This window comes from Diadema antillarum, unplaced genomic scaffold (genome assembly GCF_040938485.1).
Source record: "Diadema antillarum isolate AM-2024a unplaced genomic scaffold, OU_Dant_1.0 scf00000109, whole genome shotgun sequence".
NCBI lineage: Eukaryota > Metazoa > Echinodermata > Echinoidea > Diadematoida > Diadematidae > Diadema > Diadema antillarum.
This window is the reverse complement of record NW_027270998.1, coordinates 2,446,645-2,463,601: the sequence shown is the minus strand read 5'-3', so window position 1 is coordinate 2,463,601 and position 16,957 is coordinate 2,446,645. Positions and strand designations below refer to the sequence as shown.

General features: G+C 39.3%; 1 protein-coding gene across 1 annotated transcript in view; it reads left to right on the top strand.

Annotated features, from left to right (window-relative positions):
- LOC139719341 (alpha-soluble NSF attachment protein-like) overlaps positions 1 to 15,899 on the top strand; it is a 29,258-nt gene extending 13,359 nt beyond the window's left edge. The window contains exons 3-8 of the mRNA XM_071630756.1: positions 1,313 to 1,429; positions 2,485 to 2,665; positions 3,729 to 3,876; positions 4,685 to 4,795; positions 12,093 to 12,143; positions 13,691 to 15,899. Coding sequence (XP_071486857.1) covers positions 1,313 to 1,429; positions 2,485 to 2,665; positions 3,729 to 3,876; positions 4,685 to 4,795; positions 12,093 to 12,143; positions 13,691 to 13,789 — 707 coding nt within the window. The 3' untranslated portion in view covers positions 13,790 to 15,899. The remainder of the gene's footprint in view (positions 1 to 1,312; positions 1,430 to 2,484; positions 2,666 to 3,728; positions 3,877 to 4,684; positions 4,796 to 12,092; positions 12,144 to 13,690) is intronic.
- The last annotated feature ends 1,058 nt before the right edge of the window (positions 15,900 to 16,957 follow it).

Genomic DNA, 16,957 nt, shown 5'->3' with positions numbered 1-16,957 from the left:
GTGCGTACCTAGTGATCGAATTTGTCAACCAGTGTGTGTGTGTGCTATGGATTCTAATTACTGCATGTACTGTATGTTAGAGGAGTGTGTGTGTGTATAGGACTGTCAAGGGTTTGTTAATTGTGGGTGATATCATCATGTGACATCCAAACACCATATCATCCCTGTCATACAGTGAGAGAGCTGCCTGGCTGAGATACAATGGATATATAGCTACAGCCAGTCAGTAGGAAAATCTTTTATGCCTTGGACATTACATAGAATACAATAGTCACCATATTACAATGAGGACATGATACTGCTCTAAACATGTTTAGGTTGTTTATCTTTACTCGCCATTTCATTGGGTTTCTGAGCTAGCACCTGTAAGCCACAGTTTCATTTTCATTGTTGTTGTGGTTAACATCTCTCAAGAGAAAACAGAGATATTTGTACAAGGAGAGAGAGAATACAAAACACTGCAATACCACATGTTTTGGCAAACTCTGCAGTTTAGTTTCCACTTTATCCAAGAGAAAGAACAAATTCAGAAGAGTAGCAGCTCTGTGTTTTTATCTACATCTTCTAGTGATGTTTCCCATCCCACTGCAATAAAGTTTAAAATCTGAATTTGCTGTAAAATCATCATTCTGAACAAAGTCCACTGTGCAAGTGCATGCAAGTGTGCTTAAAGTACTGTACATGTAAGTTTGATGCCACACGTGTGCCCTGTTGGGGTATGTACATGTACTGCAGTATGTAGCACACAGACAGCAGACAATAATACAAAATTTTAACATTTGAGGGTGGATACTGTACGGTGTATGAGGCTAAGACCTGCTTCAGATATTGAGAGAATCTAAAGGCAGTCAAACCATGAAGAATTTGAAGATAACAAGGAATACATGGAGAACCCATTGTGAATTTTAAGTATTATGTTTGCTGTCTCAAGATACATGTAGCTGTTGTGAGGAATTGTTATGACTTAACCTTGTGGATATTGGTGCATAAAATCTATGAAATTTGTCATTTCAGAATAAGACTAAAACAATTCATTCAATCCACAGCATAAAATAGTACATTGTCTGTGTGTTTTTGTTACTTAATAATTGAGAGATATGAGGAGTTACAGTGCTATGATATAAGTCCCAAGTACCAGTGTTCATGAATGACAGCCTAAGCAGATATTGATTTACTTACAAATCCTCGAAATTTAATGACCCAGTGATACTGTGGCTATTGTGTATCATGCCAGTGGCTTCTGGGATCATTAGAATACTGCGCTTCTGCTTCACTCTAATTTCTATTGTTTTGTTGTTGTTTTTCTTGACAGAGGCTGGCGATGCCTTCTGCCGAGCGGCCACTGTGTCAATCAATTTGGACAGCAAGCATGAAGCAGCTACGAGTTATGTCGATGCCGGCAGTTGCTACAAGAAGGTTGATCCTAAGAGTGAGTTCCATGAAAACACGGTGGATATGGAGAAACATACTATCAATACAAAGCAAGATATTTAAGTGGCATGAAATTTTCCAAAATGGGAGCCAACGGCCTTTTTCGCGGCATGAAATTTTTGCGAATTGCCTCTGGCACTCAATGCGTAATACACAAGAACTTTACCTTAAGTACATTTTAATTTTGTGAAGTTTGGCTCTTGCGAATGCATGTGAACATTTCTGTTTTACTGTAATTGACTGTTTGCACATTCTTTAGGTGCGTGTTGCAAATTATCACAATTGGACCACCTCCCCCCCCCCCAAAAAAAAAAATAAATAAAATGAAATAAAAATATTGATAATAATAATAATGAATGAATAAAGAAAGTTATCTGGTAAATATTTCTTACAGTGTACATACATTTAAGGTATGCAGGATATGTAGTTGTAGTTAGAGTATAATGATTTCTTTTGCATCTACTGAATATTAAATGAGAGTCAGCAAGCACCTCAATTTCACTTCACATGTGTGTAGGCTGTTAAAACTTTGATATATTTGGCAATGATTAGGTACACCCATGTTTAAATCCATCTGCAGCAAGATTTTGCAAATTGCATTTTTGTGCACATTTGAGTGACTGTGCAACAAGATGTGGTAATTTGATGTGTGTATATTTATTATTCTATGCCACTGTAATACTCTATTAATTTATGGCCTGACAGGTTATCTAATCAATGCAATTCAAATTTCTGCAGAAACAAATATTGTATTGTCTCTTACCATAGTCAAACAAGGAGACAGATCTACTAGAAAATATTGGTTATAGTGTTATCCATGTTATGGCGAATTTTTATTCATTCATGGTTGTTTCACATTAATAGTATTATAAGAGATGTGTATTTTACGTATCCATGGTTGTTTTAAGCAGTATTGTAAGGGCAGTGTAATTTATCGTCCATTGCTGTATTTACTTGGTATTTTGAAAGGCAAGTATCCATACTTTGGATTAGACTCAGATCTTGGAACATACATGTTTGTGAAATACTCTGTGATTTTCATAAACCGCACAGAGGCAATATCGGCTCTGCAGCAGGCCATCGAGATATACACGGACAAGGGGAAATTCACCATGGCAGCAAAGCACTACATCAGCATAGCAGAGATCTTTGAGAACGACCTGGTGGAGCTAGACAAGGCCATAGAGAACTATGAGAAAGCTGCAGACTTCTACAAAGGGGAAGACTCAAATAGGTGGGTGTGACCATGACACTACAGAACAGCTTCATCACTAAACTAAAAAAAAAAAAATAATAAAATAAAAAATTATATATCGTCGCTGGGGCCACAAGACCTCGTATCTACAAAATGTCAAATGTTCAAGAGAGAAAAAACAAACAAACATGGCAGCCAAAGCACTGCATCAAATGGGGGGGGGGGGGGGGGGGGGAAGCATTTCCTTTGACATGCCTTGGTGGTTTTATTTTGGGGGTATGAGGTAAGACAGCTAGGATTTGGACAGGACATCACTTAACTGATTATCTGACTATTAATCAAAAAAAAGTCACTTTCACCAATTCATTTTCAGATAGATGGTCTTTGTCGTCCCAGCGACGATATGTATACTTTACATTATACTCCTCACGTGCTGTGCATTTGGTCATATGTGTCCATGCATCCCTGATCTTGTAGGCATATATCTAGGGAGTCCCTTTTGGTGAATTTTATGAACACTTACCCTAGGTATGCCGCATAAAGAGTTGATGTGCTGATTGTAAAATTATGGTCAAAATCCCTCAGGGTCCGACGTCTCTGGCCTTGGTGTAAAATGTCATTTTCCAGCCATAACTGCAGCTAGGAAAGTCCAGTTAAAATGGTATTTGGTAAGATATGTAGAAAATGTTGGATGTAGATGTTTGAGCTTGGTGCTTCTTGCAGATAGTGAGAAATAGATGAATACAAACAAAAGATAAGTTGACCTTGCAGAATCCTACTAAGATAGACAGGAGAAATCAAATTACCAGTATATGGACTCAAAGTTCATGTAAGCTTTTGTGCTGTACTAATGCACCATGAATGCATCCCACACGGGATCACTATTTATAACCGTATTTTCTAATCTGTGGGTAATAAATGACAGTCAATTTGTTTCTCAAATGAGGGGCTTGTAAAGTTCATAAAGCACCTTAGCTGCTAAAGACAAAGAAAAGAAGAGAAAAAGGCCTTCACCTGAACAACATCCTAGACTGGATCCACATAGAATTCCATCGTAACCTGATATGTGAATTACTCTCTATCACCCATTTGCTGCCCACAGTTCGGCTAACAAGTGTCTGCTGAAGGTGGCCATGTACTCTGCACAGCAGATGAACTACTCCAAGGCCTGCCAGATATATGAGGAAGTTGCTTCATCAGCGTTGGAGAATTCCCTTCTGAAGTATAGCGCCAAGGATCATTTCTTCAAGGTTAGTTGGACTTCAACCAAATGGGGAACCCATACCGGTCATATATGATAACAAAAGCTTTTACTTGTAAAGCAATTTTTTGTTTACCTGTTTGGTCTCGAGTTTGATGTTCTTTATAAAGCATCTTTTGTGTGTGAAAGAAAATCAGGATCATGATTCCAAACAACCTTTTTACCATCACGTTCAGCAAATCATGGTCGTGATGTGCTTTCCAGTAACGTTTTGTGCTTTCCAGTAACATTTTGTGCTTTCCAGTAACGTTTTGTTCAATTCTTGATGCACATTTCTCACCTGAATGGCTTGACTTTCCAACAAATCCACTTTCCTGGAGAATCCACCTGTATGGAGCTGTCCCTCAGATTGCAGAACATAAATGAAGTCCTGTGTGTGAGAGAATCACGCATCCAGTGCACATTAAAAAAAAAAAAAAAACAGAAATCCTGCTGTATTCACTCATCACAAAGAGCAGGTTGCACAACCCCAATGAAAAATGAAAGCAAGCTAACAAACAGCTTGCATTCATGTACTTGTTTAAATGCATGTATGAGTATTAAGAAACTTTTAAAAGCAATCGGAACTATTGTAAAAAGAGAAGAGCCTTGTGAATTTTTTCAAACACTAGTATTGATGCTGATTTATTCACACTAGATTTTGCTTTAGATGCACTCAGTGAAAAAAAAAACCCAACAACAACAGGAGGCATGGTTCTCTGTGAGTTTGATTGGAATGTGCATATGGAAAATGTTGATAAATCAATCAGGTTGGAGGAATCATTGTATGGTTTCTCTGTGCTTTGATCACATGGCAGGCGGCCCTATGTCACTTGTGCATAGATCTGCAGGACACTCAGATAACCCTCCAGAAGTATGAGGAGTCCTTCCCAGCGTTTGCTGACAGTAGAGAGTACAAACTTTTACAGGTATGGTACATGCTGTTTTGTTATATGTGTTGTGTGTGTATTTGTTTTATTTTTGTGCGTGGAGGGGGAGGGGGGAATGGGTGAGACATTTGGTTTATTGATCTTGTGCGCAGTTCCCTAAAATTTTGCAAGGATCGGTTTTCATAGCACACACAAAACATCTCTGAGGAATACTGTCAAACCAGAAGTTTTTGCATGTGTGAAACTTTTGGAAATTTAGCAAGGAGCAAAGATTCGCGAAAGTAAAATGCATGCAAAAAGCTTTGTCTACCCAATGCATTGAATACCAGGGGCAATTCGTGAAAGTTTCTTGCCGTGAAAGAGGCTGCTGGCTCTAATTTGCAAAAGCGTCTTGCTGCAAAGGTTTCTGGGTTTACAGCACTTGTGACTTTTTCTTTATTTCTGGGCATGCAATTAGTGAAAATACTTGCACACCAAGCATTTAGTTTGGCTGGACCAGTAATACTGCTTTCATGGCAGTTGGGGGTGTAATGTGATGCGAGTGCTGGTGCACATGTGTACAGTGTGTGTGTGTGTGTGTGTGTGTGTTATGCGAATGTGTGTATGTTGTGTGTGTATGAGGGGATGTCCCATGGAATAAACAAGAAGAATGACTCACTTTTCAAGGCCACGTGGAGGATGCATGGGACTGGGTACAGACTTGTCAGACTTGGGCACTATCAGGTGCTGCAGACTGTATGCCTTGCCCCTGCTGCCTGCTCTTTAAAGGGAAAGTTAGCACCCAGCTAGAAAGTCACATTTAAAATTAGAAAGGATAAGTTTTATCAAGAGATTGGCCAGGAAATTGAGCGAATTTCTATGAGCACTAAAATTATGAGTATTTATGCGTACACATGTCCTTTACTAGCATCAGCTGCTGTAATTTCAAAGAGACGACGACAACAACAACAACAGAAACAAAATCTGACCAGGAGGGTTAGATGTTAAAAGATGGAATGATTGGACTGGATTTTATAACTTTCTTGACAATTTCATGTTCATGATGTCTAAGACTTTGTCTTCTTTTTTCAGATTTGCTCAATTTCTAAAGGCATTTGCTTTTCATTGATTGAATTGAGTAGAATTTAAGGATAAGGATTTTATCTTCAATCAATGGATGGCGATCAGATTATTTTTTTCCCCTTGCTTTTAATCCGTTGCTTCCATGGTGCATGGATGCTCCATAAAGTTGATACATGGCACAAGCTGTTCCCGGTCAGCATATGGGCAAAGAAAGGATGTTGCAATGAGGAACATGCTGAATTAATAGACCGGGGGCCCAGAAGATTTATTCAGCTGAAAAGGGTCACACTTTTTAATGGTCTCATCATGTAAGGATGTGTCCAAGGGTCAATAAAATGAATTGCTGGCAAGTCACATCCTGTACCGTAAGCCTAGGGACCACAAAAAGGGACCCCGAAAAATGGATTTATTCAGCCGAAGGGGGTCACGGACAAAAGTTGGTGGATATTGTTCCTTTGGGTGTACTTATCATGAAAACAACAATGCCAGCTATTTTATCCTGTACGGGGCCCCAGACAGTAGCCCCAAAGGGCCCCACAAACATAGTGTTATTCAGCTGAAAAGGGTCACGGCTAATTTCTTTTGCAATGGAAGTAGTTCCCATCAGAGATATCCAAAACACCAATGACAGCTATTTTATCCTGTACGGGGCCCCAGACAGTAGCCCCAAAGGGCCCCACCCCCCATAGGCCTACGTACAAACACACACAAAAATTGATTTTATTCAGTTGAAAAGAGTCACGGCTAATTTCTTTTGCAATTGAAGTAGTTCCCATCAGAGATATCCAAAACACCAATACCAGCTACTTTATCCTGTACGGGGCCCCAGACAGTGGCCCCAAAGTGCCCCACCCCCCATAGGCCCTACGTACAAACACACACAAACATTGATTTCATTCGTGCAGCTGAGAAGAGTCACGGCTAATTTCATTTGCAAGGGAAGGAGTACCCATCAGAGATATCCAAAATACCAAAGCCAGCTATTTTATCCTGCACGGGGCCCCAGTCAGTAGCCCCAAATTGCTCCCTCCTCCCCCCCCCCCCCCCCCCCCCCCACATACACACACACATTGATTTTATTCAGCTGAAAAGGGTCATGGCTACTTTTTTTTGAAATTGGAAGTAGTAGGCATACTCATCAGAGATATCCAAAACACTAAAGCCAGTTATTTTATCCTGTACGGGGTCCCAGACAGTAGCCCCGAAGTGCACCCCCCCCCCAACACACACACACACACACACACACACACACACACACACACACACACACACACATTAGTTTCATTCAGCCAAAATGGGTCACGGCTAATTTCTTTTGCAATGGAAGTATACCCATCAGACCCATCAGAGATATCCAAAATACCAAAGCCAGTTGTTTTATCCTGTACGGGGCCCCGCACAGTATAGCCCCAAACACGGGTAATTTCTTTTGCACTGGAAGAAGTACCTATCAGAGATATTCAACACACCAAGGCTAGTTATTTTATCCTGCACAGAGCCCCAGGCAGTAGCTCCACAGTGTCCCATCCATTATACATGTACTGTGAATCAGCTGAAAATGGTCTTACAAATTGTTTTGTAACGTTAATATCAGGGCCTACTGAACAGAGATATCACAAACACTACAGCAAGTCATCTTATCCTGTATACGGGGTCCCATAGGTTACAGTAGCAAAACACTCAAGAAATTTGCAAAGGAAGCATACTTCTGTATAGTGCACAACCAAGATGACCATATTACAAAAACCAGTCATTTCATCTTGTACTGGGCCCAGGTTACAGTAGCCATAAATTGCCCCTCCCCCACATAATTATTATGACATCATTTAGCTGAAAGAGTCATAGTTGCTTTTCTTTTACAATCGAAGTAGGCCTTAGTTTACATCATAGATACCCAAAACATCAAAGCCAGTTAGGTTTTCCCAGCCAATTTCGCACTTTTGTTGGTTCATTTGATAGAAGGTTCGAATTCGTAAAATGGGTATTCAAATTGGCTGGTACCCTACGTTCATTCAAATTCGCATTAACTTGCCGAAAAGGGTATTTCAGTCATTAAATTTCGCGAAAGACAGTCAAATTCCACACGTGTTCATTCAAATTCAAATCATGCTATTTCTTTGTTTCAGATCATTTTAAAGGGACTGTACAGTACTGGTTGAGACCTAATTTCAAGTTTCTAACATTTTAGGTGAGATAATAAGAAATCTCATACGAAATATGAAAGAGCATGCAATTTTATGAGGAATTCAACATTGATTTGATAAAAAAATGGTTTTGAAATGGCTGAGATATCCAAAAAAGAGCGATTCTAATAAAGTGTGGGACCCACACTTTGTAACGATCGCTTTGTTTTACTTTGTTTTTGGATGTTTCAGTTATTCCAAACCCGATTTTCATCAAATAAACTTTGAAATGCTCTTAAAATGGTATGCTCTGTGCTATATCATAAGTGTTTTCTGGTATCTTGCAAAAATTTAAAAGTCCAAATTCTCATCTCAACCAATACTGTACTATCCCTTTAACATGTCTTTCTATGTGTGTTTTTGTTTCATCTATAAATTACTGTAATAAAGCAGTAAAAGTATCATATTTCTTATCTAGTATAACTGGATTTGGTTGTTCTGTAACCAGACTGGTAACGCTCCTTCTCTTTCATATACATGTCATTATAGGCCTATACGTGTACCAGTAATGCAGATTAACTTCATTTTTTATAGTCATGACAGCACAATAGATACAGACGTAGTCTAGAAGACACAGAAAGAATTATTTAAAAAAAAACATTTGAGGATCATAACCTTGACTTCTTGGAACTGGCCGACCGCTCGTAATAAAGCGCTCGTAACGGCCAGATAATTTGTGGCTTCTTACTTCTTTGGATTCAAAATGCACGTTAACAAAATGGTGTCAAAGTCTCTTAAACGAATACGAAAACATGAAATGCTATGATGCTTACAAAACAATAACTACGATGAAAGAAAATAAGGAAAGAGGCCAAGCATGAACATATCTGTTTAATTGACTGCAGAACATGTTAAATTAGATGGCCAGAAATCAATTTGAATGAACGAGCGCAGCATGAAATCACGTGACCATATCATTATGAATTTATGAATGAACGGATAGTGGAATGGTACTTGTCTTATATATGGATTTCAGTCGAAAAAGTGGTATTCAGAATAAGGTTAGAGGTAATGTGAATGTTTCAAAATAAATTTGAATGAAGAGATTAATATGACATTGAACTACCATGTCATCTAGGCGAAATTTTTGCTAAATTTGATTCAACATTAAAGAATTCGATTAAAAGAGGTGCGATATTGGCCTGGATGCAGGGCCCTTGACAGGTATAGCCCCAAGGTATTCCCACCCCATATGAATTAAGTGTTTTTAGGTGAAAAGAGTCATGTATGCCTATTTTCCTTGGCAGTGGAATTAACAGCTGAGATACGTAAAACACAAACCCATCCAGTTAAGGGGCCCCCAGCCAGTAGCTGGAAAGTGCTCCCGTATTATTTTATTCTAAGTGAAAAGAATCACTGCTATAATTTCTTTTGCAATGGAAGTAGTACTCAACGAGGTATCAAAAACACCGAAACCAGTTATATAGCTGTACGGGGCCCCACGGAGTGTTCCTCAAGTGTCCCCACATGTAATTCCACTATAAAGATCTGCATCCCGATCTATTCAATCTGTCAGATCGGGAGAGAGCGGCAAAAGTGTACGGGGACCGGGAGCATCGCAGCAGCAGCGTTTGGGTGATCGGGTTGGATCTGGCAATTTTACAGATCGGGAAGAAATTTTGAAATGGTTCAAAATTTCTTCCTCATCTCCCCATAAAGATTGACCTATTTTGAATCGTAGCTCAAACGGGGAGAGAGCAGTGACAGTGTAAATACCGCGGGATGAGCGTAACAATTCCAGGTTTTTCTGACCGTAGTAACAGCGGCACAAGAACGGGAAATATAGTCTAAACTAGACACCGACGACATGGTCCCGCTGCTGCGCCACTTTCTTGATCAAAGCACGACCTTCCCGCTTTAACGACGCTCTCACTAAGTTCTCTACTCTCGTATAAAATCAAGGCCTGTTTCCTACGACGCTTCATTCCTGCTTCGATAACGCTGTTAGCCGCTATAGCTACGCTGTTCCTACGCTTTCCCAGACTCAATTATGCATGTCTTCCGCTCTCGCCGCTTTAAAATCGAACGTAGCCGATACGCTGGAAAATGTTTGCCAGAACAGCAAAACTGATGATGATGAGGAGGACGCGTTGTCGTTGTCGCGAAAATGAAGACGAAGGAGCGCATATTTAAGAAGAAGAAGAGATGCAAACAATAAAGAGAATAAAGCAAAACACTTTGGAGCTACTGTCTGGGGCCCCGTGCAGGATAAAATATCTGACTTTGGTATTTTGATATCCGATGGATACTACTTCCATTGCAAAAGAAATTAGCCGTGACCCTTTTCGGCTGAATGAAACCAATATATATATATATATATATATATATATATATATATATATATATATATATATATATATATATATGTGTGTGTGTGTGTGTGTGTGTGTGTGTGTGTGTGTGTGTGTGTGTGTGTGTAGGGGGCACTTTGGGGCTACTGTCCGGGGCCCCGTACAGGATAAAATAACTGGCTTTAGTGCTTTGGATATCTCTGATGAGTACTACTTACGATTGCAAAAGAAAGTAGCCGTGACCCTTTTCAGCTGAACAAAATCAATGTGTGTGTGGGGGGGGGGAGGGGGAGGGGGTAAGGGGGCAATTTGGGGCTACTGTCTGGGGCTACTGTCTGGGGCGCCATGCAGGATAAAATAACTGGCTTTGGTATTTTGGATTTCTCTGATGGGTACTAATTCCATTGCAAAAGGAATTAGCCGTGACCCTTTTCAGCTGAATGAAACTATTGTGTGAGTATGTGTGTTGGGGAGGGGGGGGGGCACTTTGGGGCTACTGTCTGGGGCCCCGTACAGGACAAAATAACTGGCTTTGGTGTTTTGTATGTCTCTGATGGGTACTACTTCCATTGCAAATGAAATTAGCCGTTACTCTTATCAGCTGAATAAAGTCAATATATGTGCGTGTGTGTGTGTGTTTGTACGTAGGGCTTATAGGGGGTGGGGCACTTTGGGGCTACTGTCTGGGGCCCCGTGCAGGATAAAATAGCTGGCTCTGGTGTTTTAGATATCTCTGATTGGTACTCCTTCCATTGCAAAAGAAATTAGCCGTGACTCTTTTCAACTGAATAAAATCAATGTTTGTGTGTGTTTGTACATAGGGCCTATGGGGGGTGGGGCCCTTTGGGGCTACTGTCTGGGGCCCCGTACAGGACAAAATAGCTGGCTTTGGTGTTTTGGATATCTCTGATGGGAACTACTTCCATTGCAAAAGAAATTAGCCGTGACCCTTTTCAGCTGAATAACACCATATTTGTGGGGCCCTTTGGGGCTACTGTCCGGGGCCCCGTACAGGATAAAATAGCTGGCATTGCTGTTTTCATGATAAGTACACCCAAAGGAACAATATCCACCAACTTTTGTCCGTGACCCCCTTCGGCTGAATAAATCCATTTTTCGGGGTCCCTTTTTGCTGCCCCTAGGCTTACGGTACAGGATGTGACTTGCCAGCAATTCATTTTATTGACCCTTGGCCACATCCTTACATGATGAGACCATTAAAAAGTGTGACCCTTTTCAGCTGAATAAATGCTCTGGGCCCCCGGTCTATAACTACCAAGAAACTTGTCTGGCTGATGAAACTTGCTGTGATAATGAGATGTTTTGGAGTATTTTGAGATCAAAAGAGTGTAAAACTTTCTGTTGCATACATACATACAACTTTTATTCCTGATTAGCCCTCCCTGGTCAGTAGTGGGTAGGTAGAACGTTGTGTAGTGATTAATCGTATTTCCTAACAAGCTGCATGCAATTCGCTTTTGTTGGAAGATAGATGGATACTGCTATGGCCCAATTTCTCGATTATTGATAATCAAATATATATAACATTGTTTGGCTACCGTGATGAGAGGTGTTCTCAGATTGCTATATGCCAGGTACTGTCAGCGTACCCTTCTGACTAATATTTCATATTTTCACTTTTACCCAAGCAATGTCGTGTTTTGATAGCGTTATTCACACATTTCTTAATGCATATACATGTATGTCTTTTTCAGAGAGAAAATTGACAGTTTCTGCAGGCGTATGAAAACTATGTTTTACCTTTGATATCTTTGCATTTCTCCCCACTTCCTTGTGTAGAAATTGATCGGGGCTTTGGAGGAGCAGAACGAGGATGCCTACACAGAGGCTGTAAGTATTGCCATGGGGACATGGGTTGGTTTGTCAAATAGTTGCATGCAGAAATCAGTTCTGAGATGTGATATTCCGATGGATTATCTACAAAATTTAAGACTTGTATAGTTCAAACAGTCATTGTTGATATTCATTTTCAGTCATTTTTTTTTTTTTTTTTGTTTTGATGATAGTTTTGATAGTGCTATCACACTTCTGTCTTACACAAGGTCAAATGTGTTCTCTGGTTTAGTCAAGCAATGATGGCAGCTGTGCTTTCTGTACACATTGACCAAAATTGCATTGGCCTCATTCACCTATTTCATGTTGTCATTAAAAGCAGGGTAGTCCCATTTATAGCCAAGTTGGCCTACATTCGGTAGGAGCCCTGCAGTAGATGCATACTGAAACATACAAAATGAAGTGAACAAGCAAGCATGGTTACACAAGAAGGCTCCCATAATGAGGATGGAAGGATATGTGTTGTTTTAGCTTTTTATTCTTTAAAAACCATCATGGTTGCAAGTGTTTCAAAGCATGTTTATGTAGATTTCTTTTCCAAGAGAAAATCAGTGGAACTTCAGCTGTTGTAGAGCAATACTCTGCCAATTAACCATTTTCTACTGATTTCTGATCGTACATGTTAGAATGAAACCGGTTGTGTATTGTCATCAAATTTGATGTTGCAGCATTTTTCATGCGAGATGCTACATAATGTAGTAGCTGCTTATTCAGTACTCTGTGCTGCATGCCACTATGCACAACCCACAAAACGACAATTGGCTGTGTGCCAAATGGGACACAAGGAGATTATCTCGGTGAATCATGCAACGGCCGTCTTTGTGATTCATGCATGTATTTTTAAGTGCTTGCCACTACACAACTTTAGGCATGTAATTCTCCCTATCGCATAGAAATGTAAATATTTCATCACTAGCGGTCGTGTCGACGCGCTGGACATACACTTTATGCACATGAATGAGGTGATCTTATGCACCCATGGCCAACATATGGAGGTTGAGCGGGTTCACATTTTTAGTGCCGACATGTTCACTTTCTGGTAATGCAGAATTACTGTGCAGCAGGCACGAGCAGAGCGTATATGCCGTAATCGCATCCAATTTTTCTTTTTTTTTTTTGGTCATGATTAAGACATTGTCACTTCACAATAGAAATACATTTTCAGAGTACTGTATATAACTTTTTCCCAACGTGTAACAATTGCAGAGAAAATCTACAAAACTACGGCAGTTTGGAGATAGAGATAGTGCTCCCTGTTTTTTGTGTGCAGTCAAATAGAACTTACACTGTGCCCTGGCACAGCATTGTCAATACATTGTTACGGAAATTAAATAGTGCGAACGCCATTTGAGTTTTTACAACTATATGTGATGGGAAGAATTGAGATCACTCGTTGAAGACCTCTCCCTCTCTCTCTCCCCTCTAGCTCCACTACCCCCCCCACCTCTCTCATCCCACCCCCCCCCCTCCCACCTCCCCCATTAATCTCACATGATTTTTCACTTCTCATTACTGTAACATGATCATGATAATGTTCCTTGCAGGTGAAGGAGTATGACTCTATCTCCCGGCTAGACCAGTGGCTCACCACCATCCTCCTGAGGATTAAGAAGAGCATCAGCAGTGAGCCAGACATGCGGTGAAGTCTGGACCAGTGGGACCAGCAATGCAAGCATCCCTAGAGTAATCTATCATCACCCCTATTACAAAATATATCCACCAGTTATGTCATCATATCATCAACAAACAATGCTCCTGTTAGTAGGCTATGCTAAATCGGAGTAGATTTGGGAAAAAGAAAAAATGAGACAAAACAAACAAACAAATTTATCAGCCGTGATTATAGTAATGGCAAGCTCGAATTATCCAATTTTTGCTTGCTCATCTCTTTCTAACCTGCTTTCCTCTAATATGTTCTATCTCACCCAGTAATACATGATATGCAAACTAAAATCTACTGGGGCTGGCATAAAAGAGCTGAATGCTTGGCAAAATACTGACAAGCTCTGAACCAGCAGCTCTGTGGTAGAGCACCAACTTTGTGTTTGTTTGGACATTTTTTTTTTCAAAAAAAAAAGGAAGAGATCATGAGTTTTCTTTTATTCTGCTGCATAGCCTGACATAGTACAAGCTACACTATTGTATATATACATATATTACAACTGTATCATGTGAGATATAATATTCTATTGGCAACATCATAAGCCACTGTGATTTGTATGTCGGTTCTTGTAGGGTTAGATCCACCGCTATCATATTTTACATAGTGTACTTTGACATTTTTCTCCATGTAAATTTTTGTTTTTCTTCAGAGTTTAGTAACTTTGATTGTATTTGCTTCTATTGTAAAAATGTGAAATAATATCTAATGTGGACAGTCAGTAAATTCATTCTGTTTTTAAGTGGGTCAACACCATGAATACTGACAAGCAATAATACGGAGGTATGGATGTAATCCCCAGTTACTTGAAGTGGTAGCTTGTGCCGCTGCCCGTGTGGGATTCTTACTAGTTACGTCCTCAATGTGTTAGTATGCCAGGGGATGTGGCACAACTTTACACTGCCTGTGTCATAAACTGTGATTTGACATGGATTTGAAACGAAACCCAGCTCCTTACCTGATACATCAGCATTGGATTGATGGTCAAGGGTTGAGATAACAGAGCATCAACTGTCCAGTCACAATCCAGAATGGAGGGTAATTCATTCAGCAAGGCAGCCATCTTTTTTTCTTTGTTTATTTGTTTGGCAGTCTTTGAGTGTTTATTTTTGTTAATCACTCAGCAGATACTATTAAACTCATTGCTTAATAGTCAAGATATGATATTTAACACTCTCAAAATATGAGGGTTTTGTCTACGTACCATAAATGTTTATTATTGTTTTTGATTTCTTTTCCCACTCTTAATACACAACATGATACTGGCATGAAAATCAAAGACAAGCAAATATTTTGATTGTTAGATTTTTTTTTTCTGTGCATATTAATATCATTTCTAATATTTTTCTGAAGGCCAGACAGAAAACATGCAAGTTCTTTTAATGTGAATTGGTTGAAAACCTTATTGCATGCATATTTCTAGATTAACAGCTGTACAGAAAGTTTACCCATTATTCACACCATTGAAAATAGAGAAAAGAACTTGTTTTCAGGCTTTCCCAAATTATACATATTTATGCTTCTTGTGCTATGCACTATGCAATGATTGCATTTTTTAAGGTTGTGCTTCACTTGTGAAAATGAAAAAAATATTGACAAAAGAAAACCTCAAGATTCAGTGGAAGTGTTTGAAGTTACCCTGCCCTACAGGAAGGAAGATTATATGTGTACATCAAAATGATAGAATGTATTATGGATGTACTGACATCCAGTTTGATACGAAGATCAAGAATTGTACAATTATCATGGCTTGGATGTAGCCATAAGATTTACAATATTGAGACATGGACTAGACTTGTATTTGAAATGAACAAAAATAAACTTCTCTGGCAGTGAAATGGATTGATTTCTTGCAATTATTTATTCCCCCTTTGGGTTTCCATGACAACAATAGTGTGTTAGTAAAAATATTAATTTTCAGACTTACTGCTTCAAAATATACCCGGTAAAGGTTGTTTTTTTTTTCTTTCTTTCCTTCATGTGTGGAGTTTTACCATAGGTATCATATAACGTCCTGTAACAACTCTTGAAAAGACAAATGTTTTTTCGTCCTGCTGTAATTACTGGTTAACAGCCTAATTAACTGTACTTTCTCATCAGAGAGACGAGGTTGATGTTGCTCATGTGTATCAGTGCATGTATTCATTCGCTCATGTCCATACCATGTCACAACAGCATTGTCGCGTTAGCAGTCGTATCATTGATGCACAGTAGGCAAAGTCTATGATAGTTTTTTCCACTCTGGGAGGGGCAGGAGGAAGAACTGAACTGGGGATTCAGTATCATTTGTATCATATTATGTTCAGTTGAGTGTGTGTGTGTGTGTGTGTGTGTGTGTGTGTGTGTGTGTATGACACAGAGATATAAAAGAACCAAGAAAAATTTAATTCTGCAAAAGTGAGTCTTGCCAAGGCATAAGGGGTTAACTGAAGTTTTGACACAATTGATTTACAATGAAATTCACTGGGTTATTACTATACATGTGGTAAGAAGGTCAATGTTAATTTCGTAAAATAGTATTGATTCTTAAGTCTTCTCAAATGGAGACAGTTTGGATATGTACTATTTTAGTGAAGTAGTTGCCTTGGTATTATATAGTTGTGTAGGTGTGGACACATGTTCTCTCTTTTGTTTTCCTATTCAGATTACCTTCACAGGAAGTATCCTGTGTAATTCAGGTGCATAGTAAGTCTCAGACATAATGAGATGGGACAAACCTATACCCTATTCAATGACTTGACAGTCAGTATTTAAAAAAAGAAATAATAAACTGTTAAATAGGTATGTCGTCTTTATACATATTTGATTTCCTGTTTATCCATTGAGTATTACAACTTTTGTCAAAACTGATTATTGTCAAAACTGATTATTTCCCATGATGCAATGCAAGAGGTTTGTTCTGGATTTATTCAGGAATGTTGTGTGACATGCCATTGAGAGTGAGCAAAGAAAAAGTCAACTCATTTGACCATCAGTGTCTCCACTGTGTACATTGGCAGTACATGTATTATTATACTAAGATGGCTAGATTTCTAAGGAATACAACATCATTGTGGAGTGGTTATTGTTGTCATTTTTGGGTTTTTATTATATTAAGATGGCTAGATTTCCAAGGAATACAACATCATTGTGGAGTGGTTATTGTTATTGT